The sequence below is a fragment of the Taudactylus pleione genome, unplaced genomic scaffold (genome assembly GCF_031769625.1).
Source record: "Taudactylus pleione unplaced genomic scaffold, aTauple2 ptg000169l, whole genome shotgun sequence".
NCBI lineage: Eukaryota > Metazoa > Chordata > Amphibia > Anura > Myobatrachidae > Taudactylus > Taudactylus pleione.
The window spans coordinates 2,042,501-2,062,558 of record NW_028284571.1 but is presented as its reverse complement, the minus strand read 5'-3'; the positions used below and the strand labels follow the sequence as shown (position 1 = coordinate 2,062,558).

The window sequence follows — 20,058 nt, the reverse complement described above, 5'->3', positions numbered from 1 at the left end:
ACCAGTCCCTCGCTGAGAAAGTGGGGATGGCCCAATTAGCTCCGCTTACCGCAACAACTGTATAGCTTTCTGGATTTGTAAGGCCCTGTTCCGAATAGGGGCCTGCGTACCATCACATGGAAATAGGCCGCCTGAGCAAAGAGAGTGCGTACCCTCCTACCCACGTAGCCGCGGTAACTAGACACTAGTACCGGGCAAACTGAGAAATCGCCATCTCCCAGTGGTAGGCCTGTCTCGTCAGGCTGACAATATATCCGTAGGTTCAGAAGCAGGATCGGCTGGCAGACCAGGCCTGCTCGGAACTGGATATGTCGGCCCTTGTAAAGGCCGACAGTCTATGAAGAAACAGACCTTTAGGCTGACCCAGAGGACAAAAAGACTTAATAGTCTGAGGCCCCGTAGTGAGCATAGCTGACGGCGGGAAATTTGTACTGCCACTGCCAAGGTCAGGACCCAACAAGATATACCCTATAGATGGTATCTGCACCTCTGCATTCCCAGAGCGCAGCCATAGGGTATTACGGAGGATACCGTCGCAGCCGGAACTCTGAAAGTTAGGAGCTGGTATCCAATATAGGCATGTCCACCTATGACAACTGCATATATTACGTGAGCGACCAAATACATTTGAACCCCAGACGTGTTGGAGGGGAAAAAACATTACAAATGCATCAGCTCAGTATGCAATAGTATTAACCAACCATGCTATAGCCATGGTAGGATGGGTAACAACCCCTGAAAGCGAGTATACTGATTTCAGGCAGAGTTACCACCTACGGATCAGAAGAATCCGACCACGCAGGAATGGGATGCGTAGTAACGTCTGTAATCCGACGAGTAACACGCCCATCCACCCCAGGAGGGGCTCATGATGATCCTCAGGAAATTTGGGACAGGAGACCAAACACTGTTGTAATACCTCATATCCGGCAACAGCCAGAGTCCCGCCATGCGATCCACCCGCTATTCACGGTAGAGCCAAGTGGGAAGTAACCACAGGGCGTCAACCACGCCAATTTGCGTTTCATAGAAAAACGACATCCACCCAGGGTGGCTGTTGTGGTAATCCCTGCAAGGGGCATGACAGACTATTGTGGCACTAGGGGGAATTCATATACTCGAAAAACCCCTGTAGGGAGCGGTAGTCTGTGTCACAGGGGATGTGCAAGAAACTGCGAGATACCCTGAGATGAAAAAGGGCAGTATGGTGAAGTAACCCCAAGTGAGGTACAACAATGGGGCCCGCCCGGCAATCCGCAATTAAGAGGATCCCGAGAAAACAAACCGCCCAAGGGGGTCGTGAAAGGGGCCGGCACCAGATGACGCCACACACAGAACCCTTTATGAAACAAATCCTCCGCACTAACACCTGCAGCACATGACTTGCAGGATAGTAAAAAATGGGTGCAGTATAACGCTCTATCTCCTGGTCAAACATATCTGACCAAGCCTTGTGATCAAGCAGCGCCATACTGGTCCTGACTGATACTAAAAATTAGCTGCAGGGACCCATTTTCAGCGTATGCAACACACAGTTCCACTCAAAATATGGCAACGTGCAGCACGCAACAGTATGTGACAAACCTCACAAATATTAACAAGTATATAAATGTGAGGTCTCAGAACCACCCTAAGTACAGCTGTATTAGGGCAGATAAGGAAAGGGATAGATATACACTGACAGGTGAGAGAATAAAGTACAGTCAGCACTAGCATAAGTCACATACAATGCAGATATACACATATATACATAAACATGTCATATAATATACTGCACTATTACACTGCATGCAACTTACCCAGATTCAGTGTCTGGGAAGGCTACAGCGCTGTGTACACTGACCTGATGGTGAGGTACGCAGGGGGACTGGGCTCACTGCCATCTCCAGAGATTTCTGCTGCACCACAGAGAAAATGGCCGCTGGAGACCTCAGAAGAAGCGTGGCCCGCGGAGGAAGCAGCTCAGCGACGCCAGACTATAGATACTGAAAGGCGCGCTGAGCTGAGGGGAGGAGCCGCTGTAACAGGGAAAGCTGTCTCCCCTGGCCGGCTATTAACCCCCGGGACGCCGGCTCCCTGCACCGAACACTAAGTACCTGGTGGTCTAGTGGACACACGGGGTATGGGGGGCCCGCCGCCACTGCCGGCGCCTCCGGTCTGTCCCCAGAGACCGGAGGCACAGGACTGCATTTCAAATGCGCGAATCACCGTAAACGGTGACCCGCGCCTTACCTGCTCCCCGTGGATCCGGCAGCAGTCCTGGGCGCCCGCAGAGTCCGGCTAGTACAGACTCTGGGGTCCCGCTGAGATCCCCAGATCTGTACTGGCGTCTCAGCGCCAGCGGGGTGACGGAGCGGCAGCTTAGACGTCCTATGGACAGTCTGACGCTGCCGCTCTGAAGAATCCAAAGGAAAAATAAAAAACTCTGTCCTTTAGAAAAAATAAAGCTTAGGGGCTGCTAATCAGCTCCCCACTGCACTAAACGGTGACCCGATTCCGGCCGGGCACCAACTTAAACTGAGGTGCCTCTGGCTTGGGGGTGGGGTTATAGGGAGAGTGGACCCAAGTGCATCCTGGGAGCTAAAAGCTTTAACTGCGTGGTGCCCGGATTTGGTTCCCAACCTATACCCCAAGGTCAACCCTGTGGACCCCCTATGGACCCTGAAGTAGAAATTCATATTATGCCACACACTATGCACCTCATTCAGAGGCGGTCGTTAGTTGCAAGCGATCACACTGAATCAGAGCGGCCGCTTGCATCCTGAACGACTGCCTCCTCGTTGATCGTTTAGCTGTGGGTTACCACCCACAGCTTAACGACCAACCAGGTTGATGGTTGTGACGGTGATCACCATCGCGACCATCGGGGCTTCCGACCAGAGCCTAAGGTTGGGTCTGGGCACTCGTAAGCCCCAGGGAACTTTCTGCTCTGATGGAGCAGGAAGCTCCCCACTGACATCACTGATGATGTCAGTGCGGCCGCCCACAAAATGGTAGGCATTCGTAAAGGAACGCCTCCATTTTGGAAACCACCCCCGGCCCGCCTACCAAACAGGGGCATGTGTCGATCAACATCGACAGCCGTCCCTTTGGTAGCGAGCTCCGGAGCAACAGAGTTTCTCTGTCGCTCTGGGGCTTGCGCACGTGCAGTGCGGCCACTGCGTGTGCGTAGGACTAACCATCGAGTCGGTTACGAGCACATCGGCGCTTGAAACCAACTCTGAATGAGGTCCTATGTCCCAAATTCATATTATGCCGCACACTATGTCACAAATTAATTGAAGCCTATTCACACTACTACACACAGCAGAGACCTGTTCCATTAATTAATAAAGTGCCCACACTTAGAGGAGCACTAGCAATGGTTTATCTGTCTAGCACTAGCTAGCTACAGGGGTAGGCCACATGTGGCCTGCTAGCTGCTGTGGAACTATGCATACCAGCATACCCTGCAACAATTTGGCTGCTTGGGCATGCTGGGAAGTTTGGATCCACATCAGATGGAATGCGACATGTTGCCTACCTCTGGTCTAGCACATCTGTAAGAGCCCCAGGACGGGGTTACAGGTCTATCTACTCTACGATGTGTTAGCTAGGAAGCGCTAGGAAGGCACCGAGCCCTGGCCTCTTACCTTCAGTCTGAAGCATCGGAGTCCTCATCCAACCCCTCCCTGTTGGACACAGTCTGCATGGGCTCCCTGACAAAGTTGACTCTGCGGGCGTGAGGCCGGGAGCCGCAGTGGCCCCTGCGTCATCTTGCAGCATTGCCCACAGTACACTATAAGACACTATGTCATGTTCCTGTTACACATTATGCTACTTTGTAGTACCCATTGCACACTATATACCACTGTGTCCCAGTACATATATGCCACATCGCAGTGTCCCGATACACATTATGCCACATCGTTATGCATCTGAAACACTTTATTTTACATTCCAGTGCCCCAGATACACATTATTCCACATTGTAGTGTCCCAGATACACAAAAATACACACAAAAGTCGCTGCTCGTCTCTAGTGCGTAAAATTTATACTAGAACATGTATATGTGCACCCTGACGTGTGTGTGTGTATATATATATATATATATACACATATATTCATATATACTACATAATAATTGTGCAACGCCATCACGTCTCCTCAATGCAGGAGCCCCAATGGCTCCCACTGCGGGGGAGACAGGACAGCGTTAGTAGTGGATCGGCCGTTGGGGTAAATATGGTGGCAGTAAAGTCGGAACGGAGCCGTGATGAAGTGGGTGGGGACAGAGTTGCGACAAGGGGTGTAGGCGGAATGGAGCCACATGAGGGGGGAGGGCAGCAGAGAGGGGGTGGGGATGAGCAGGGGATTGAGACAGGCGCTGGCTAAATTAGTATATATATATATATATATATATATATACACATATACACATACATAGAAACGTGGGGACCAGATGCTGCGCGCAACCTATTTCCTGAACTCTGTATATTCTAAATATATTCTAAAGTAGTAGAACCCAAAATGATGAGAGGGTACCAACTAAGAAACAAATGTTGCTTTTACTGATAAAAGTTTCACAATAATAGTCACTACAATTGTAATGCAATATAATATGGTGCCTGTAAACCATTGGTTATACACCAACAGATTAAACAAACAAATAAACACAATGGACAATGCTGCAATATGTCAAAATTGTCAGAAGGAAAAGTAAACAAATATAAACAAAAATAAACAAAATATAGACAAATGTAGACAAAATATAAATAGCAAATGTGCCGATCTATTTGTGAATAGGCACTGGTACTGGTCTCAACCTTAGATGCCGCCAACTGAATAGTCAATATGATAGATGGTTAAAGTATAGTGTTTAGTCAGGGAGATCTAGCGGCGTCCCGCTAGTTCCAAAGGGGTACCTCGGTGGTATGCTGTAAGTCCTGTGGATGTCTGTACGTTGCCCGGGTTATTCTCCGTGTAGTGTGGGGGAGGCTGGCTGTGGCGAGCGCCGGGGATCACTCTGCGTCACGGCACTCAGGGCGCCCGTGACGCAGAGTGATCCCCGGCGCTCGCCACAGCCAGCCTCCCCCACACTACACGGAGAATAACCCGGGCAACGTACAGACATCCACAGGACTTACAGCATACCACCGAGGTACCCCTTTGGAACTAGCGGGACGCCGCTAGATCTCCCTGACTAAACACTATACTTTAACCATCTATCATATTGACTATTCAGTTGGCGGCATCTAAGGTTGAGACCAGTACCAGTGCCTATTCACAAATAGATCGGCACATTTGCTATTTATATTTTGTCTACATTTGTCTATATTTTGTTTCTTTTTGTTTATATTTGTTTACTTTTCCTTCTGACAATTTTGACATATTGCAGCATTGTCCATTGTGTTTATTTGTTTGTTTAATCTGTTGGTGTATAACCAATGGTTTACAGGCACCATATTATATTGCATTACAATTGTAGTGACTATTATTGTGAAACTTTTATCAGTAAAAGCAACATTTGTTTCTTAGTTGGTACCCTCTCATCATTTTGGGTTCTACTACTTTAGAATATATTTAGAATATACAGAGTTCAGGAAATAGGTTGTGCGCAGCATCTGGTCCCCACGTTTCTCTGTATTTACCCACTGGATGAGGTCAGGCATCCCCCAGTGCAGCAGCATACCTGTGGCAAGCAGTACCATCTACACCACTTGCGCAGGACCTACAATCTCTCAAGAAATATACACATACATGCATGCTGTATATATTCACATACATACGTATCGACAGTACATATGCACACACACACACACATATATATATATATATATATATATATATATACACACACATACATACATATGGACAGTACATACATATAATCAATACATATATATATATATGTATATATATATATATAAAACTTGATGACTAAAATAGTGTGTGCATTACATTTGCTGTTTGCATTACCTTTGTTCCTCCTACCTTTGTTCCTCCTACTGCTCGGCTGCTTAAGGTTGCCACGGCGGGGGTGGCAGCTGGGTTTGCACGCGGCGCGGAGCTGAGACACCCGATGCAGGGAGGGCTATTGAACCCTTCCACTGTGCCTCCAAGTCCATGTCACAGTCCGGCAGCGTCTGGACTGCGGGCGGCGGCTGAGGGGGGTGTGGGGGTGGTCGGTTGCTGGGGTCTCAGGGGGCGGAGCTTTAGACACCCGCAGGCAGAGCAGGGAGGAGGTGGTCAGGTGCCGGGGGCGGAGCTTCATACACCCGCAGACAGGGCAGGGAGGGGGTGGTCGGGTGCCGAGGGCGGAGTTTCGGACAGCTGCAGGCAAGGCAGGGATGGGGTGGTCGAGTGCCAGGGGCGGAGCTTCAGACAGCCGCAGACAGGGTAGGGAGGGGGTGGTCGGGGGCTGGTGGCGGAGCTTCAGAGAGCTGCAGACAGGGGAGGCTGGATGTAGCAGCCTAGCAGGAAAAATGTTTTTCCTCTCTGCCGCAGCACAACAGATGCTGTGGGCCTATTTTGATGGGAGGCCTGGAGCAGAAGCTCCACCCGCCCCATTGGTAATCCGGCCCTGCATAACAGAGTATCATATGGGGAATATATGATAGCACACCTATTACTTGTATAACCTAGGAGAGATACACAGCATCACAATTTGCCAGCCCCTCAAGCAGGGCCAGATGTACAATGGGACTAGAGCTCCAGGCCTTCACATAAAAATATGCCCACCATCATTACAGCATAATGATTCCCAGCCACCCAGATGCCTCATGCTCAGCTACCAATTATAAGTATTACAATTTAATTTTTATTATACTCACAAAATAATACAATTTTATGTATTTAGGAAGATAGAAGTAGGGGAGATGTATCAACCCTCAGAGAGAGAACTAGTGGAGTAGTTGCCCAATGCAACCAATCAGCATCTAACTGTCATTTCAAAGACTATGCCAGATAAATGACAGTGAGAAGCTGATTGGTAGCTTTGGGCAACTTCTCTACTTTATCTCTCTCCAATGCTTGACATCTCACCCTGGAGCTGGTAATGTACATGTCCACATGGCACTGACCACACCCAAATGGCACTGACCATACCCACATGGCACTGACCACATCCACACGGCACTGACCAAACCCACCGGTACTGTTCACAGCTCCTCATCTTGTTGCAATAGGCCCTTGAAAATTTTATATTTAGCCCCAGTCTATATTAGGCCTTAATCCGGGGTTGCCCTCAAGTGCTTGTATTTTATACGCTGACAATATCATAGCTTTATTTACTTGTAGCCAGTATGTCAACACAGTTATAGATTACATTATTTTCTTTAAATTAGTCATAAAAATAGGGGAGCAGGGCTCTAAATGAGATTATAATTGTCTTCTTTATGTTAAAGGGACACATATCATCCTATTACAAGTCCTGTACATTAATGCTACACATACATACCATAACATGCCCTGTAGAGTGGGAGCAGGCTACTATAGTTCAATTATTTGTTCCGAATAGATATCAGTATATTGAAATATATGCCATAGGACTGCATGATGGACTGCCATAACAGTACACAGGCTAATAAACATCACATCGTTTCAGCACCATGTGACAAAAAGCTTACAGAGTTTATTTGGCCTCTTAAGGTAGCCATTCAAATCACCAATCAGTGAGCCAATAATATATTACAGATGATAGATCTGACACTGCTATCATTGTTCTCTGCACAACAATATACACTATATAGCACCTATGTGGCAATGTGACCATGGACTGGCCCTCAACAGCAGCCACAAAGCTTAGGGTGAGGAACTATATATATCAATTAACATTCCACATGAGGACATGGTGATCAGCTGATAACAAGCTGATAACAAGCAGTTCTTCTTAGCTACAGTATAATAGCATGTTAGTAGTATATACTTTATACAGGTGAGGAGATGCTGCTGTACAAGAGCCTATGATTTAGTGCATGACAATTGGTGAATGCATGTAGGTCTTTTTCCCTATAATCTTTCCTCTTGCTCTTCTCTGACTTCCAATTGTATGGCCAATGCTATGTATTTAGACTAGAGAGGTTTGCATTTTTATACTCCACTATCGGTTCGTGGTGGTTTTGTGTAAAAAAATTGGATTCCAATGTATTGCTTATCTGATGACAAACAAACACAACATATTACTCAGTGCTTTAATAAGAATATTTCCGTTACTCACATCAGTCCCTGCCCCAGTGGAGCTTCCAATCTATTTTCCCTGTTACATGAACACACACATACATTAGAGTACATTTTTTTTGTCAGAAGCCAATTAACATACCAGTATGTGTTTGGAGCGTGGGAGGCAACTTCAGCACCCAGACCAAACCCACACAAATACTTGAAGAACATCCAAACTACACACAGAGTGTGCCTTGGTCAGGAAGTTAAATTATGACCTGAGGGCTGTGAGACAATAATGCTAACCACTGCGCTACCTGTGCTGCCCTAAGCATACAATATAAATATAACCATAGAATAGGGGACCTATCAAGTGAGCCTTTCTGCCCCATACATCATGCAGAAAGAGCACTTTAAACTTAATTAACATTAAATTAGACAAAGTCCTATTTATCAATCCTGTAACACAGGAATTGTTGAAGATCTCAAAATGACTAAACAAGAAGCTGTCTGCTGAAGCATTAGCCCCTGTGTAAGACAGGCACGTGTGTTGGTTTAAAAAAAAATAAAGGTACTTAAATAAATGTATTTAATAATATGTATTTGAGTTATATTGCTATTCGTATAGAATTCACAATAATTCATTATGGTTTTCAAATATATATATATATATATATATATATATATATATATAAAAACTCATAGCGATCCACACTCACATCCATAAAACCGCAATTGTGCAGGGTGCTCCACTAGGGAGAGGATGTGTAGTTCTCCAAATGTATATCCAAATTACTGGCTGTTCAGGCCAGATAGAGGGCACTCACCGCTTATCAATAGAAAAGATCACCCATATTTATTGATACATTCAACATTACCAAATATAATCCAGTCGAGGTTTCGACCCCTAGGGGGTCATTCTCAAGACAAATCAGCATCACAGCAAGGCAACCATCCAGTACACTGGCAAAGACATGCTCTTTGCCAGTGTACTGGATGGTTGCCCTTAGAAGGGCTGTTTAATGTGCAAGGAGGCTGGATGTATGTGGACACATCTATATATATATATATATATATATATATATATATATATATATTTATTAGGGATGTGCAGGCTCGGATTAGTTCGGATTTTCCCACCAAGTTCGGATTTTTCCCGCCAATAATCGGGTCTCAAAAAGAGGCAAAACGTCATCTTTCATGGACAAACATCATCTTTCATGGACTTTTGTCCAGGAACGATGATGTTTGTTCATGAGAGATGACGTTTTGCCTCTTTCTGAGACCCGATTTTTGGCAGGAAAATCCGGAGAGAGAGAGAGAGAGAGAGAGAGAGAGAGAGAGATATTTTGGCTCTCTATTGTGGTGCTGTAAAGTATATTAACCACCAACTAAAGACCGGATTTAAATAGAGGCGAAAAGTCGCGCCCAGCAAAATGTTTTCGATGCTGCAATCCTTTCATCTCATTCGCCTGTTTGTACGCAAAGTTATCACGTGCTTTTACAATGCGCGTTCCCGCCTTTCTCCATATTCAGTTCCAAAACAGACGAAAACGCAGAGGTGTAAATGCAGCGAATGGTGAAACTAGCGAAAAGGACTGTTTATTTTGGAGAAATTAGTCTGTATCTGTACCCTATAAAAAGCCTAACTGACCCTGGAAAAAGGGCTGTTATTTGCATACGTGTGGATAAATGATATATAATAAATTGCTTTTGTGAACAAAATTGTTGTAGTTAAATTGGGGGTACATTTAAATGGGTACTAGTATATTTTTGTATCTATAAAGTGCAGTATAAAAAGTTTTAAAAATACACCTGCTGCAGCCACCTGCAATCCATACAGCACCTCAAAATACCAGACCCAGTACTTTATACCCATTTTAAAACACTTTTTCCTTTTTCGTCCCAAAAATTCCATGACTTTTTTAGGGTGAATTTAGATATTTTTTTTGCCAAATTAGTCATTAGGGTGGGGGGTGTCCTAAGAGTTCTAAACCAAGGGCCTAATTCAGCAAGGATCGCTATTCTGCTAGAACGCACGCACCGCAGTTGCTAATATTAGATTGTGTTCACAGCTTACCATAAGGACGCCCACTCCCCCTTACACACATCCATATACTTGGGCAACATAGCGAAATAATCCGTAACATCGAGTAAGATCGGACATACGTACAGTTAAGGCAGGTCAGACATCACTCAGGAATTGCTATACAGGACCAGCGATCACAGTAAGCCATTATATGCAGAAGAAGGGCCATACCATCTGAGCTGAATGTCTTTATTTCAGATGGGGGCTCTATTCCAGATCATTTGAGCAAGTACAGGAATCGGAGGGAGCGGGGGGGGGGGGGGGGTATTAGAGATAAACCTTGCAGTGCCCTGGACATAGATGCACAGATTGGTCTCCTTATGTACTGGAAAGTTTATTATTATACAGTATTAATAATTTACCCTATAGATGGTCTATATCAGTGCACCCCTAACATGTGCATGTTTTCCAGATCTCCTAGTTGTGCACAAGTATATTCATTACTGGCTGACACATTTTAAAAGATAAACATTTGTCGCATTTGTGACACTGAGGAGATCTTAAAAACATGCGACTTTAGTATTATATGCTATTTCTATTGTGGTCATCACGGTGTAGACTAGGGAGATGGGTTTCCATGCAAAAAGAACCCCCTCCCCCCTATGTTTGCCTATGACACATGATAAGCCCAAAATTATTTCAGATTCTCAATAAACTCCCTCCAATACAGGTGTATTGCCCTAGTGTTGAGACTAAAATATGTGTTCTTGCTGCAATCCACGAATGGTTATTAGGCAGAGCCTCCCCTGCCATACTCCCTCCCCTATCATACTCCCTGTCATGCTCCAGAGTTTTCATATAAAAACTGTGTTTTATACATGTGTGCCTCCCCAGCCATTGACCTCACCTCACGTCACTGCTCGTAACATCCATAACAAGTAGCTAGTTCCTGTAGCTAGAATCCCTTCTCTGACAGAATGGGCCAGGAACCAGAAAATTATTATTAAGGTCTCCTATGAACCTTGCGGGTTTTATAAACTCCAAATACCTTATTCTAGATGTGGTTCTTTCTTTATATATTAGAGAATGTTGTAGAGTTTCTATCCTTTATTAGACATTAGTGGAACACAGTTATCAGTGTTTACATTTATGCTTAATGTGGTTTTTTTTAATTAACTTGACCTGACAATACCTTCCATGGCAACCATCTTGAATCTCCAGACAGATCCATCAACATTAAGTGGGAGGGATACAAAATGTCTTTGTTTACGCTAACTGAACTGTAAAACAAATATAAAATACCACAGTGGCTGCAAGTCTATTCATGTTCATATTCATCATAGCCATAATCATTATTAATGTGGTGTACGCTCGGTGATATACTGATAGTGAGGAGAGGAAGTGAGGAATAAGTGTCACTTGGATATAAAGTCTCTTCGCTGACTGAAACACCCTGTAATTGTGGCTAGAATATTAATAAATAAACCATACAAGGTACTGTGGTTATCATTCAATGGTACTTCTATACCGGAACCTAAATAATGTAATTTTAATAAGAACAAATGGAAATTGTAACCCTTTAACAATAGCAAAGGAAATATATGATTGTTGTACACAAAAATGACTGTACATGGGTGTGACCAAATTTGTCGAAGTTCACAATGTCGACATTTAGAATGTCAACACCAGAAAGTCAACATGTTGTGAATGTTGACATTCAGAATGTCCGCATGAACGGGATGTCAACATGTCAAATGTCAACACTGATATAATGTTGACCTTGCCAGAATGTCGCTATTGTGAATGGCGACAGGTGGCATGTAGCCCATGCGGATGTCCGTTCAAAGTATTCCTGATCTTAACCCAAATCACAGTCTACTCTAACCATAAAATTGGCCAAAAATCAGCTGTCGACATCCATAATACCGTCATTCTGTCAATGGTACTGATTCAGAAATGGACGCAATGGTGATTTTTACGTAGATCGAGATTGTTTGCCATTGCGCATGCAAATAAGCCGCACTGTGCACGCGCAACGACTGGTTTGCAATTCCGTATGCATAGAGGATCCATTCGCAAAGTGAGTGACAGGTAGTCAGCATTTGGGGTGGTAACGCGGTTACATGGGCGTGCATAAATTAGCCATTGTGATCTCCTACGCAGCATGAGAGCTCTCTGCGTATCAGGTGAGCCATTGTATTTGAGACAGATCAGACTTGCCGTAAGGGCAGAATGGCTGGCCGATGTGCATCGACGTTACTGATATTTACGCAGGTACGATACGTCGGACGCAGATGACAATGCAGCAGTGGGCGTCCCTACGCTCAGGTAAACTTTGGAACCATTAGCAAATTTTGCAGCTGCGGTCCGTGCGAAATCACATCTCTGAATCAAACCCAATGTCAACATTCAGACCATGTTGTCATTCTCGTGTAGACATTCCGAATGTCGACATTATGAACGTAAGGGTGTGAATGCTTTTTTCTGCCTGTAGTGAGTCAAACTGTCATGCTTAAATATATTAGGTAAAATATTATATATATACGCTTACTAAATAAGCATTGAATGCATACTTGCCGACAATCAGTTCCCTCCTTCCGGGAGGGAGCTGATTGTCGGCTAACAGCAGGGGGCGTGCACGGCCATGATGTCACATTTAGGGGCGGAGCCGGGGTCGGGCCACATGATTGCGTCATCGTGGCCCTGCCCCCTCTTCACAATGCCGTTATTTTTGGCATTGTGAAGCAGGGGCGGGGCCGCGATGACGCAATTCAGCGCGAATCGCGTCACCGCCCCCCCCGCTGCGTTTTTTTTTAGTTTTTTAGGGCGGGAGGGTAGCTGGCTGCTGGGAGGCTTGCCTGCCTTTCCGGGGGGCCAGGAGCAGCACCCGAAAATCGGGAGGCTCCCGGCCAAATCCGGAGGGTAGGCAAGCCTGATTGAATGTATTTACCTTAAGTTATCTTCCAGTAGAATACCCAAGTTCAAGGTAACTAAATAGTTCCGGACAATTGACCACTACTAGCCCAGACCATGGGGCCCATTTATCAAAGTGTATTTGAGGCAAAATCCCCGAAAACACCCGTTTTCAGGGGTTTACCTCAAATACTAAGTATCCCCCGTATATATGAAGGAGGGGCTGCAGCAGGTATCTCTGATACTTGCTGTGATCCCTCCATTGCCGCTGGCAGCCGCCTCCCCCATAGGTTTCTATGGGGGATGCGATGCTGCCAAATTTACCAATATCCGGAATGCGATGCATTCTATATATTGTCCCCCGCAGCTAACGCTATCTGAAGATGACGTTAGCCACTGTAGCCTATGGGCTACACAGCGCACTAGTAGCCGGCGAAGGGATCCGCCGGAACCCTCCCCGGCTGTGGCGGATATGCATGTGCAGTCCATGAGACTGTGCATGTCTACCGTCCCCTGCACTGGCTGTCAGCTCTCCGAAGACATCGCAGGGATGGGCTCCTGTCGTAGCCCGTGTTCATGCATGTCCTGGATGATACATCTGGCTGATAGGATTGCTTTTTGCGATGTGATCTGACATGCCCTGATCGCATTGAATTGCATTTCAGTGCTATGTGATTACACTGTGTTATTTACTGTACTTCTGCAATATGCTGAGCCTGTGATGTGCTGTGTCACTCCTGTATACTATGCAGGGCCTGCCTGTGGATGCAATACAAATACAGATTATCCATGCTGCGTCCTTGGATGCAGCTCGGAGAAGTAATGCATGCAGGAGACATGACGCCTCCTGCTGTATTACCAAAATTACTGTGCTGAACCTGGCCCATTGAACCTAATTTAGAGAGATGAACATTTATGAGAAAGATTGTGTTCTACTTCTGTATTTTGAGTTGTGGGCATATTAAATTACTTGCAGACCCTAAATATATAGTATATGTATGTATAGATCAGTGGCTCCAAAACTGGGTGACATCCACCCTGGAGTGCAGCGGGGCACTTGTAGAGTTGTCACTGGTTAGTGGTCCAGGACTCAATTAAATTGTTCATGACCTATGTGATGATAGGCAAACCAGTGCTGGTGGTTGCCAATCATGATAATGTAGACAAACACAAGTGCAACCCTGCCCACCATCACATAACTGAACCCAAGGATGACAGGTCAGCACAATGTACTTAATTTAATAATTTTTGCAGAATTTCTCAATAAGAAGCTGTTGGCCTAGGGGTGCCATAAAAAAAATGCTGATACTCTAGTGCGCCGTGATTCAAGAAAGTCTGGGAACCACTGGTATAGATGCAACAATCATCACCAAGTACAAAACTTACAGCTTGTTTATGTAAGTGTAAAATGTATGTCTCATCGAAAATGTACAGTATCTCAAATTCAAAGTACCCCCAAATAAGATGACTCTCAAAGTACTTACGTGTGCAAACCCCTATTACGTGATACTTGCACGTCAAGCACAGTACAGCATATATGCTCTAAGATGGATGCATTTTTGCAGTGCGCAAATGCAATTACACACAACCCTAAATCAAGTCACATATATTTATAGCTATTTTGAAATGGTATACTATGTAAAAATTAAGAATGTCGACATGATCTGAATATCGTCATTAATCATGCCGACACTGGCAGAATGTGCTACCAGAACTACGAGAAGGTCGAAATTGTGTATGTTGACAATGGGATTTTCAATGTAAGCCTAACCCTAATCTAACCCTAATTGCAACCTAAACCTAACCCTAACCCTTAAATTCCTTGAACTCCTGTGCCGACATTCTGGGAGACATTCCTACAATGTAGACATGTCAGTGCCGACATGTTGTATGTCGGCATGCCGACCATGCCGACATGCCGACCATGTCGACATCATGCTGTCAACATTATGATTGCATGCCATTTAGATTTTTTATTTATTATGTTAGTATTTAGTGGTAATGTGTATAACAGGTGACATTAATAAATATGCTGTCTGGGAACTTTAAATATATAACTCATAACAAAATATATGTGAGTTGAAAACTAGCAGTGGGCAGTGTGCTTGTCACTATTTAATAGGTGGATCACAAACATCTTTATTGTCATTGGCAGATGAAGTACTAATTGTGTGTGATATATCACCTCACAATAAGTTTTGCTCTATAGATATATATATATATAGCTATGCATACACACACATAATATTGTAGTATGTATACCATATATTACAAGTGATAAGTAAGCTATGGTGCTGCTACACAGTTATATTCTGATAGACTGACTGACCCACACATTAATTCACTGCCTGCACTACCACATATCTATCCAGTGACTCACACATCTATCCAATCACCTCAGGCCCTCCAACTTGACCCCTTGCATCATATACAAAATGCTTTGCTCCTGGACGTCCTTCTGATTCTATGACTGCAGTCACCTATGTTGAAATACAGTTATCATCAATTAACTACAGTAGTTCAGCACAGGTGACTGCAATCATAAATTAAGAGGGAAGTGCAGTAACAGAGCATTTGGGACCTAGTGGAAGGCACCATGTAAAGGATCCCATACATCAGCAATTGATTGCAGAAATCGTGCAATTTGCAATCAATTGTGTATTAAAATCTTTCCCTTTTTCAATCGATTGTGGCAATTCTGCAATCTGCAATCGATTGAAAAAGGGAAAGATTTTTATATACAATCGATTGCAAATTGCACGATTGCTGCAATCAATTGCTGATGTATGGGGGCCTTTAGAGGGTATAAAGCTTTTGGGATATAACAATATGTAAATTATTAAATGAGACCAGAAACAGAGCAATTTTGGGCTGTTTGGGACACTGATGTGCTGACACGCTAGAACAAATTCCCTTTCTGCCCTATTAAAAAAAAAAGTGTCCTAAATTACTGGTTTTCAGCACTCAAAAGTCTACAGACTGTTAGGGGTGGGGGAGCGTAAAGGAAGTTCGCTCTGTCTGGGTCATTGTGATGCCATGTTACCCTGGTACCATAGCAACTCACTAATGTGGAAAGAACACTGCACACTTTTACATACAAACTCTCTAAAAAAAAATAATTTACAAGGACAGTTTTATTCAGTGCTGAAAAAGCTAACCATGGTGTTTTTTTACTAGTAAATACCAAATTACCAATCTTTTAAAACATTTTTTTTTATTTTCTTAACTGCAAAATTTATTACTGACAAGTTAAGAGTGGCATTTATTATTGGGAATGTCACACTGGCTTGCAACATTAAGCTCAGATACTAACAATAAAATCAGATCACTAACATGTTTACAGCTGTCAATGATATTCATAAAATGTAATACTAGATGGAAACTAATATAAATAAAACCACAGTAATACTATTTTTTGTTTTCAATAAAAAGGGATGACTGAAAATGTGGCTTCACTTTTTGTTTAAACTATTATCAAAATGTGGACTTGTTAATGATTCAGAACCCAAACACCCATACATAGGCCCGTATTCAATTCGAAGCAAAAAGCTGAGTTCCGCAAAAAAGTATCGCCGATTGCGACTTTTCACCAGGCGAAAAGTTATCTCCGTATTCAATATCAAGCATTATTTGCCTAAGCGAAAACGCAATGCAAAGTAATAGACGAAAAAGATTAGCCTTTGAATAGGTGGAGAAAAAAAGTGCAAAATCGCTATTTTGGGGTGCAAATGTGGCAAAACCACTCAGCACCCTTGGGACAGCCCCCAAAGGTTAACTGTGTCAAATAAAACCTATAAAAATGTGAGTAACACCCCAATAAAGCACTTTGAAGATCTTCACCACTTGTGCAAAGATGCTAATTAGAGGCAAATGTGCAAACTTAAGTACCCCAAACTGTTTCATTAGGGCTAATCGGGCACTACTACATTGATCCCCAATGTTTGTGCATCTTTTTGGGGGGTTCAGGCTGATTTCCCCGATTCAGACACCACTTTTCACCTTTTCTGACTTTGCATGTCTCCGTTCACATCTTTTGAAATTGAATAGGGCGAATCGAAAAAATATTGTAAAGTTATGTTTTGAATGAATAAAATGATTGTGAAAAGCTACAGGAAAATACAATACATTCCACAGATGACTAAATTGCCAAGCTACTGTACAAAATGTAGCGTTATTTTACAATACAGCCCCCAGGGAGAGATTATCTGTTACTCAGGTGTGTTGCTGTAATATGTTTGTTCATTTACCAAGCTGACATGGCAATGAATAAACCAATAAAAAATAACAGGTGCATCAAATTATTGTTTAAATAATAATTGTCATTTTATTAGGAGTATGCTCTAATATCTTTATCTTCAGAGTATTTGTGTTCCGTAGCACTGTATAGGGTTAAATACACAGTTAATGGGTAAAATCTTTTCATCCACTTCCTGTACTTTATAGGGCTGTAAACACAGGTGAGTGTGATGCTGCGGTTACAACACTGGCTGGGGAGCAGGTTTCTGCCATGAAAGGGTTTTCTGTCTCCATGACAACGAGCGTCCCTGGTTACTGCTTTCTTTCGCAATGCAATCAGTGCAAAGTAACTGCAGCACCAGCACTGTGTACACTACTCGATACACAGTGCAGTCATTCCTCCCAATGAGGAACTACCCAGCACACTATTCTAAACTGGATATTTACATTAAGCACATATATCATAAAATAAGTTTCCGAAAAGGTAAACGTATTATGTGCAAAGCAGCAATGCTTTTTTTTCCTGTATGAATTCTACAATACCACTGCAATGTCTATGTTTGCTGCATAGTAAATATTAGTAATTACCGTTATATTATTGGACCATGCTGACGACGTATTTGTGCTGATAACTATGTCTTTGTTAAATAAAATCATACATGGAGAAAACTTAATAATGATAGTACTAATAATAGTAAAAAAAATACATATATCTATAGAAATGCCAACATGACCCGTTTTATGAAGGAGACGTGTTTGGTTCTGACTTTCTCATTGGCTTTTGGGCTGAATTAATCTGCTACCATTAATTAAGTACCTGGTGATATACAAAACATAGATCCAGGTCCATGCAGTCAGTCTATGAGTAGGAAATGCCAAACCGGACACAAAAGTCTCCCTTGTGAAGTGTCATGTGGAGTCTGTATGTATCTGCAAGAAGTAACTTAGTAATGCAGATATTACTAATGCATGATAATTTGCAGCTGCATATTGTAAGAATAGTGATTGTTTAAAACTATTGTAAAACATTATAAAAAATATTATTTTAAATACATTGCAGTTAGGCTAGAGATATGCAGACTAGTCCCCAGTGTGTGGGCTTGCAGGGCACAGGGTGATGCCACTTACATGATAGTCTTTGTACCAGTCCTCCAGCTTGTCCTGCAGCAGCTTGCCCTTCTCGCTGTTGGTCAGTCTCCTCAGGGTGTCTGCCATGGCCTTGCCCGGGAGCACGGTGCCGTGATGCTACCTGGATGCTGATGGTGTAATAGTGCTGCTGACAGGTGACCTGCAGGCTCCTTATATACACTTCAATCAACCTGGCACTGTTGTTTCACTCGGGTGTTAGGGACGCCAGAGTTTCTGCCCTAAGTTTTTTTTCTTCTTCCCTTTTAGTTGTAGCAACGGCTTTATTCTTCCACCCTCCCTCCTTCCCACTTTTGGTCTCCCCCCCTCCTCTCTGGGCTACCATCTCCTCCCCTGCTATAAAGCACTGGAGGCTGCAGGGACAGGGGCTGCCTGTCTGTGACATCAGAGTGATGGCATAGAGCTGAAGCTGGTGCACAGGATATACTGGCTCAGTGTAGTGTATAGGCAGTATGTGCAGCAGTCACAGGGAGTCACATTTCCTATTTTTATTATATCTATGTTTCATTATATATATATATATATATATATATATATATATATATATGTGTGTGTGTGTGTACATAAATGATAAATAAATACATTGATTATAAATATATATATATATACATATATATATATATATTTAACATTTATTTAGCTTTTAAGAAGTGATGCTCCTGAAGCTTTGTATGTAATAGTCAATTGCACAAGGGATTACAGGGCTGATTATGAGTCAGATGAATCTCAGTGTATGGACGAAATTATTTTTGCATACAGCCTACGCTCAGATGCTAATTTATGTATCTTTGCATATGTCCGTACTATTCTGAGTCTGACGTAACTTGGACGGATCTGTCTTTCCGTGAAATTAGGCGTTTCGCTCCGTGCAATTCTGATTCGTGGGTACGGGCAATAGAAGCCTGTTTCTGGTCTGTCTCATACATCTAGCATGGGGCTGGTGCAAGTGGCAATACCAATGATGACGGTTGCAGCGGCTGGTGTAAAAACAGTGGGTGGCACAGCCAGTGGCGTCACTAGGGGGGTGCAGTAGTGGGTGACACTATCCGAGGGGGTGACACCAATATAGCAAAGCTGCTCTGCTACTTTGGTGTCACCCCCTCAGATGATGTTACCGAGCAACGCTGCAGTGGTGATAAATGACACGCACATGTGCGCGTCATCAATACTGTGTCTGGAGAGGCTGGGTGCTGCTCAGCAGCTCCTAGAGCACTTACAAGAATGGGGACGTGATACACGGTCACTCCCCAAAAATGTAATTCAATAGGGGGTATGGCTGTAATTCAAAAGGGGGTATGGCTTTGCAGGCATGGGGTCACGTCCCTTTCACGTGTCCCTTCGGCGTGTGCAAGTTCATAACAAATTGAGTGAAAGGATGAGTAGGCGCACTGGGTGACACCAACCCCAGTGACGCCGTAGGGCACAGCTTTCCACTTGCTGACGCAGATACCAGTATTACTAAATTAAATCTTGCATTAACATATCTGGCTTCCGCGGATGACACCAAGTACGGACACTTTTAATCAGAGTTCAAATCAGCCCCCATGGGGCATATCCAACTAGGTGTGAGTTTACCAAAAATCTCGCACCTGCA

General features: G+C 43.7%; 1 protein-coding gene across 2 annotated transcripts in view; it reads right to left on the bottom strand.

Annotated features, from left to right (window-relative positions):
* The window catches only part of SPATA18 (spermatogenesis associated 18), a 46,282-nt gene extending 27,671 nt beyond the window's left edge, over positions 1-18,611 (bottom strand). For both annotated transcript variants that reach the window (XM_088475282.1, XM_088475281.1), the window contains exon 1: positions 18,447-18,611. In XM_088475282.1, coding sequence (XP_088331408.1) covers positions 18,447-18,533 — 87 coding nt within the window. In that variant the 5' untranslated portion in view covers positions 18,534-18,611. The remainder of the gene's footprint in view (positions 1-18,446) is intronic.
* Positions 18,612-20,058: the final 1,447 nt, after the last annotated feature.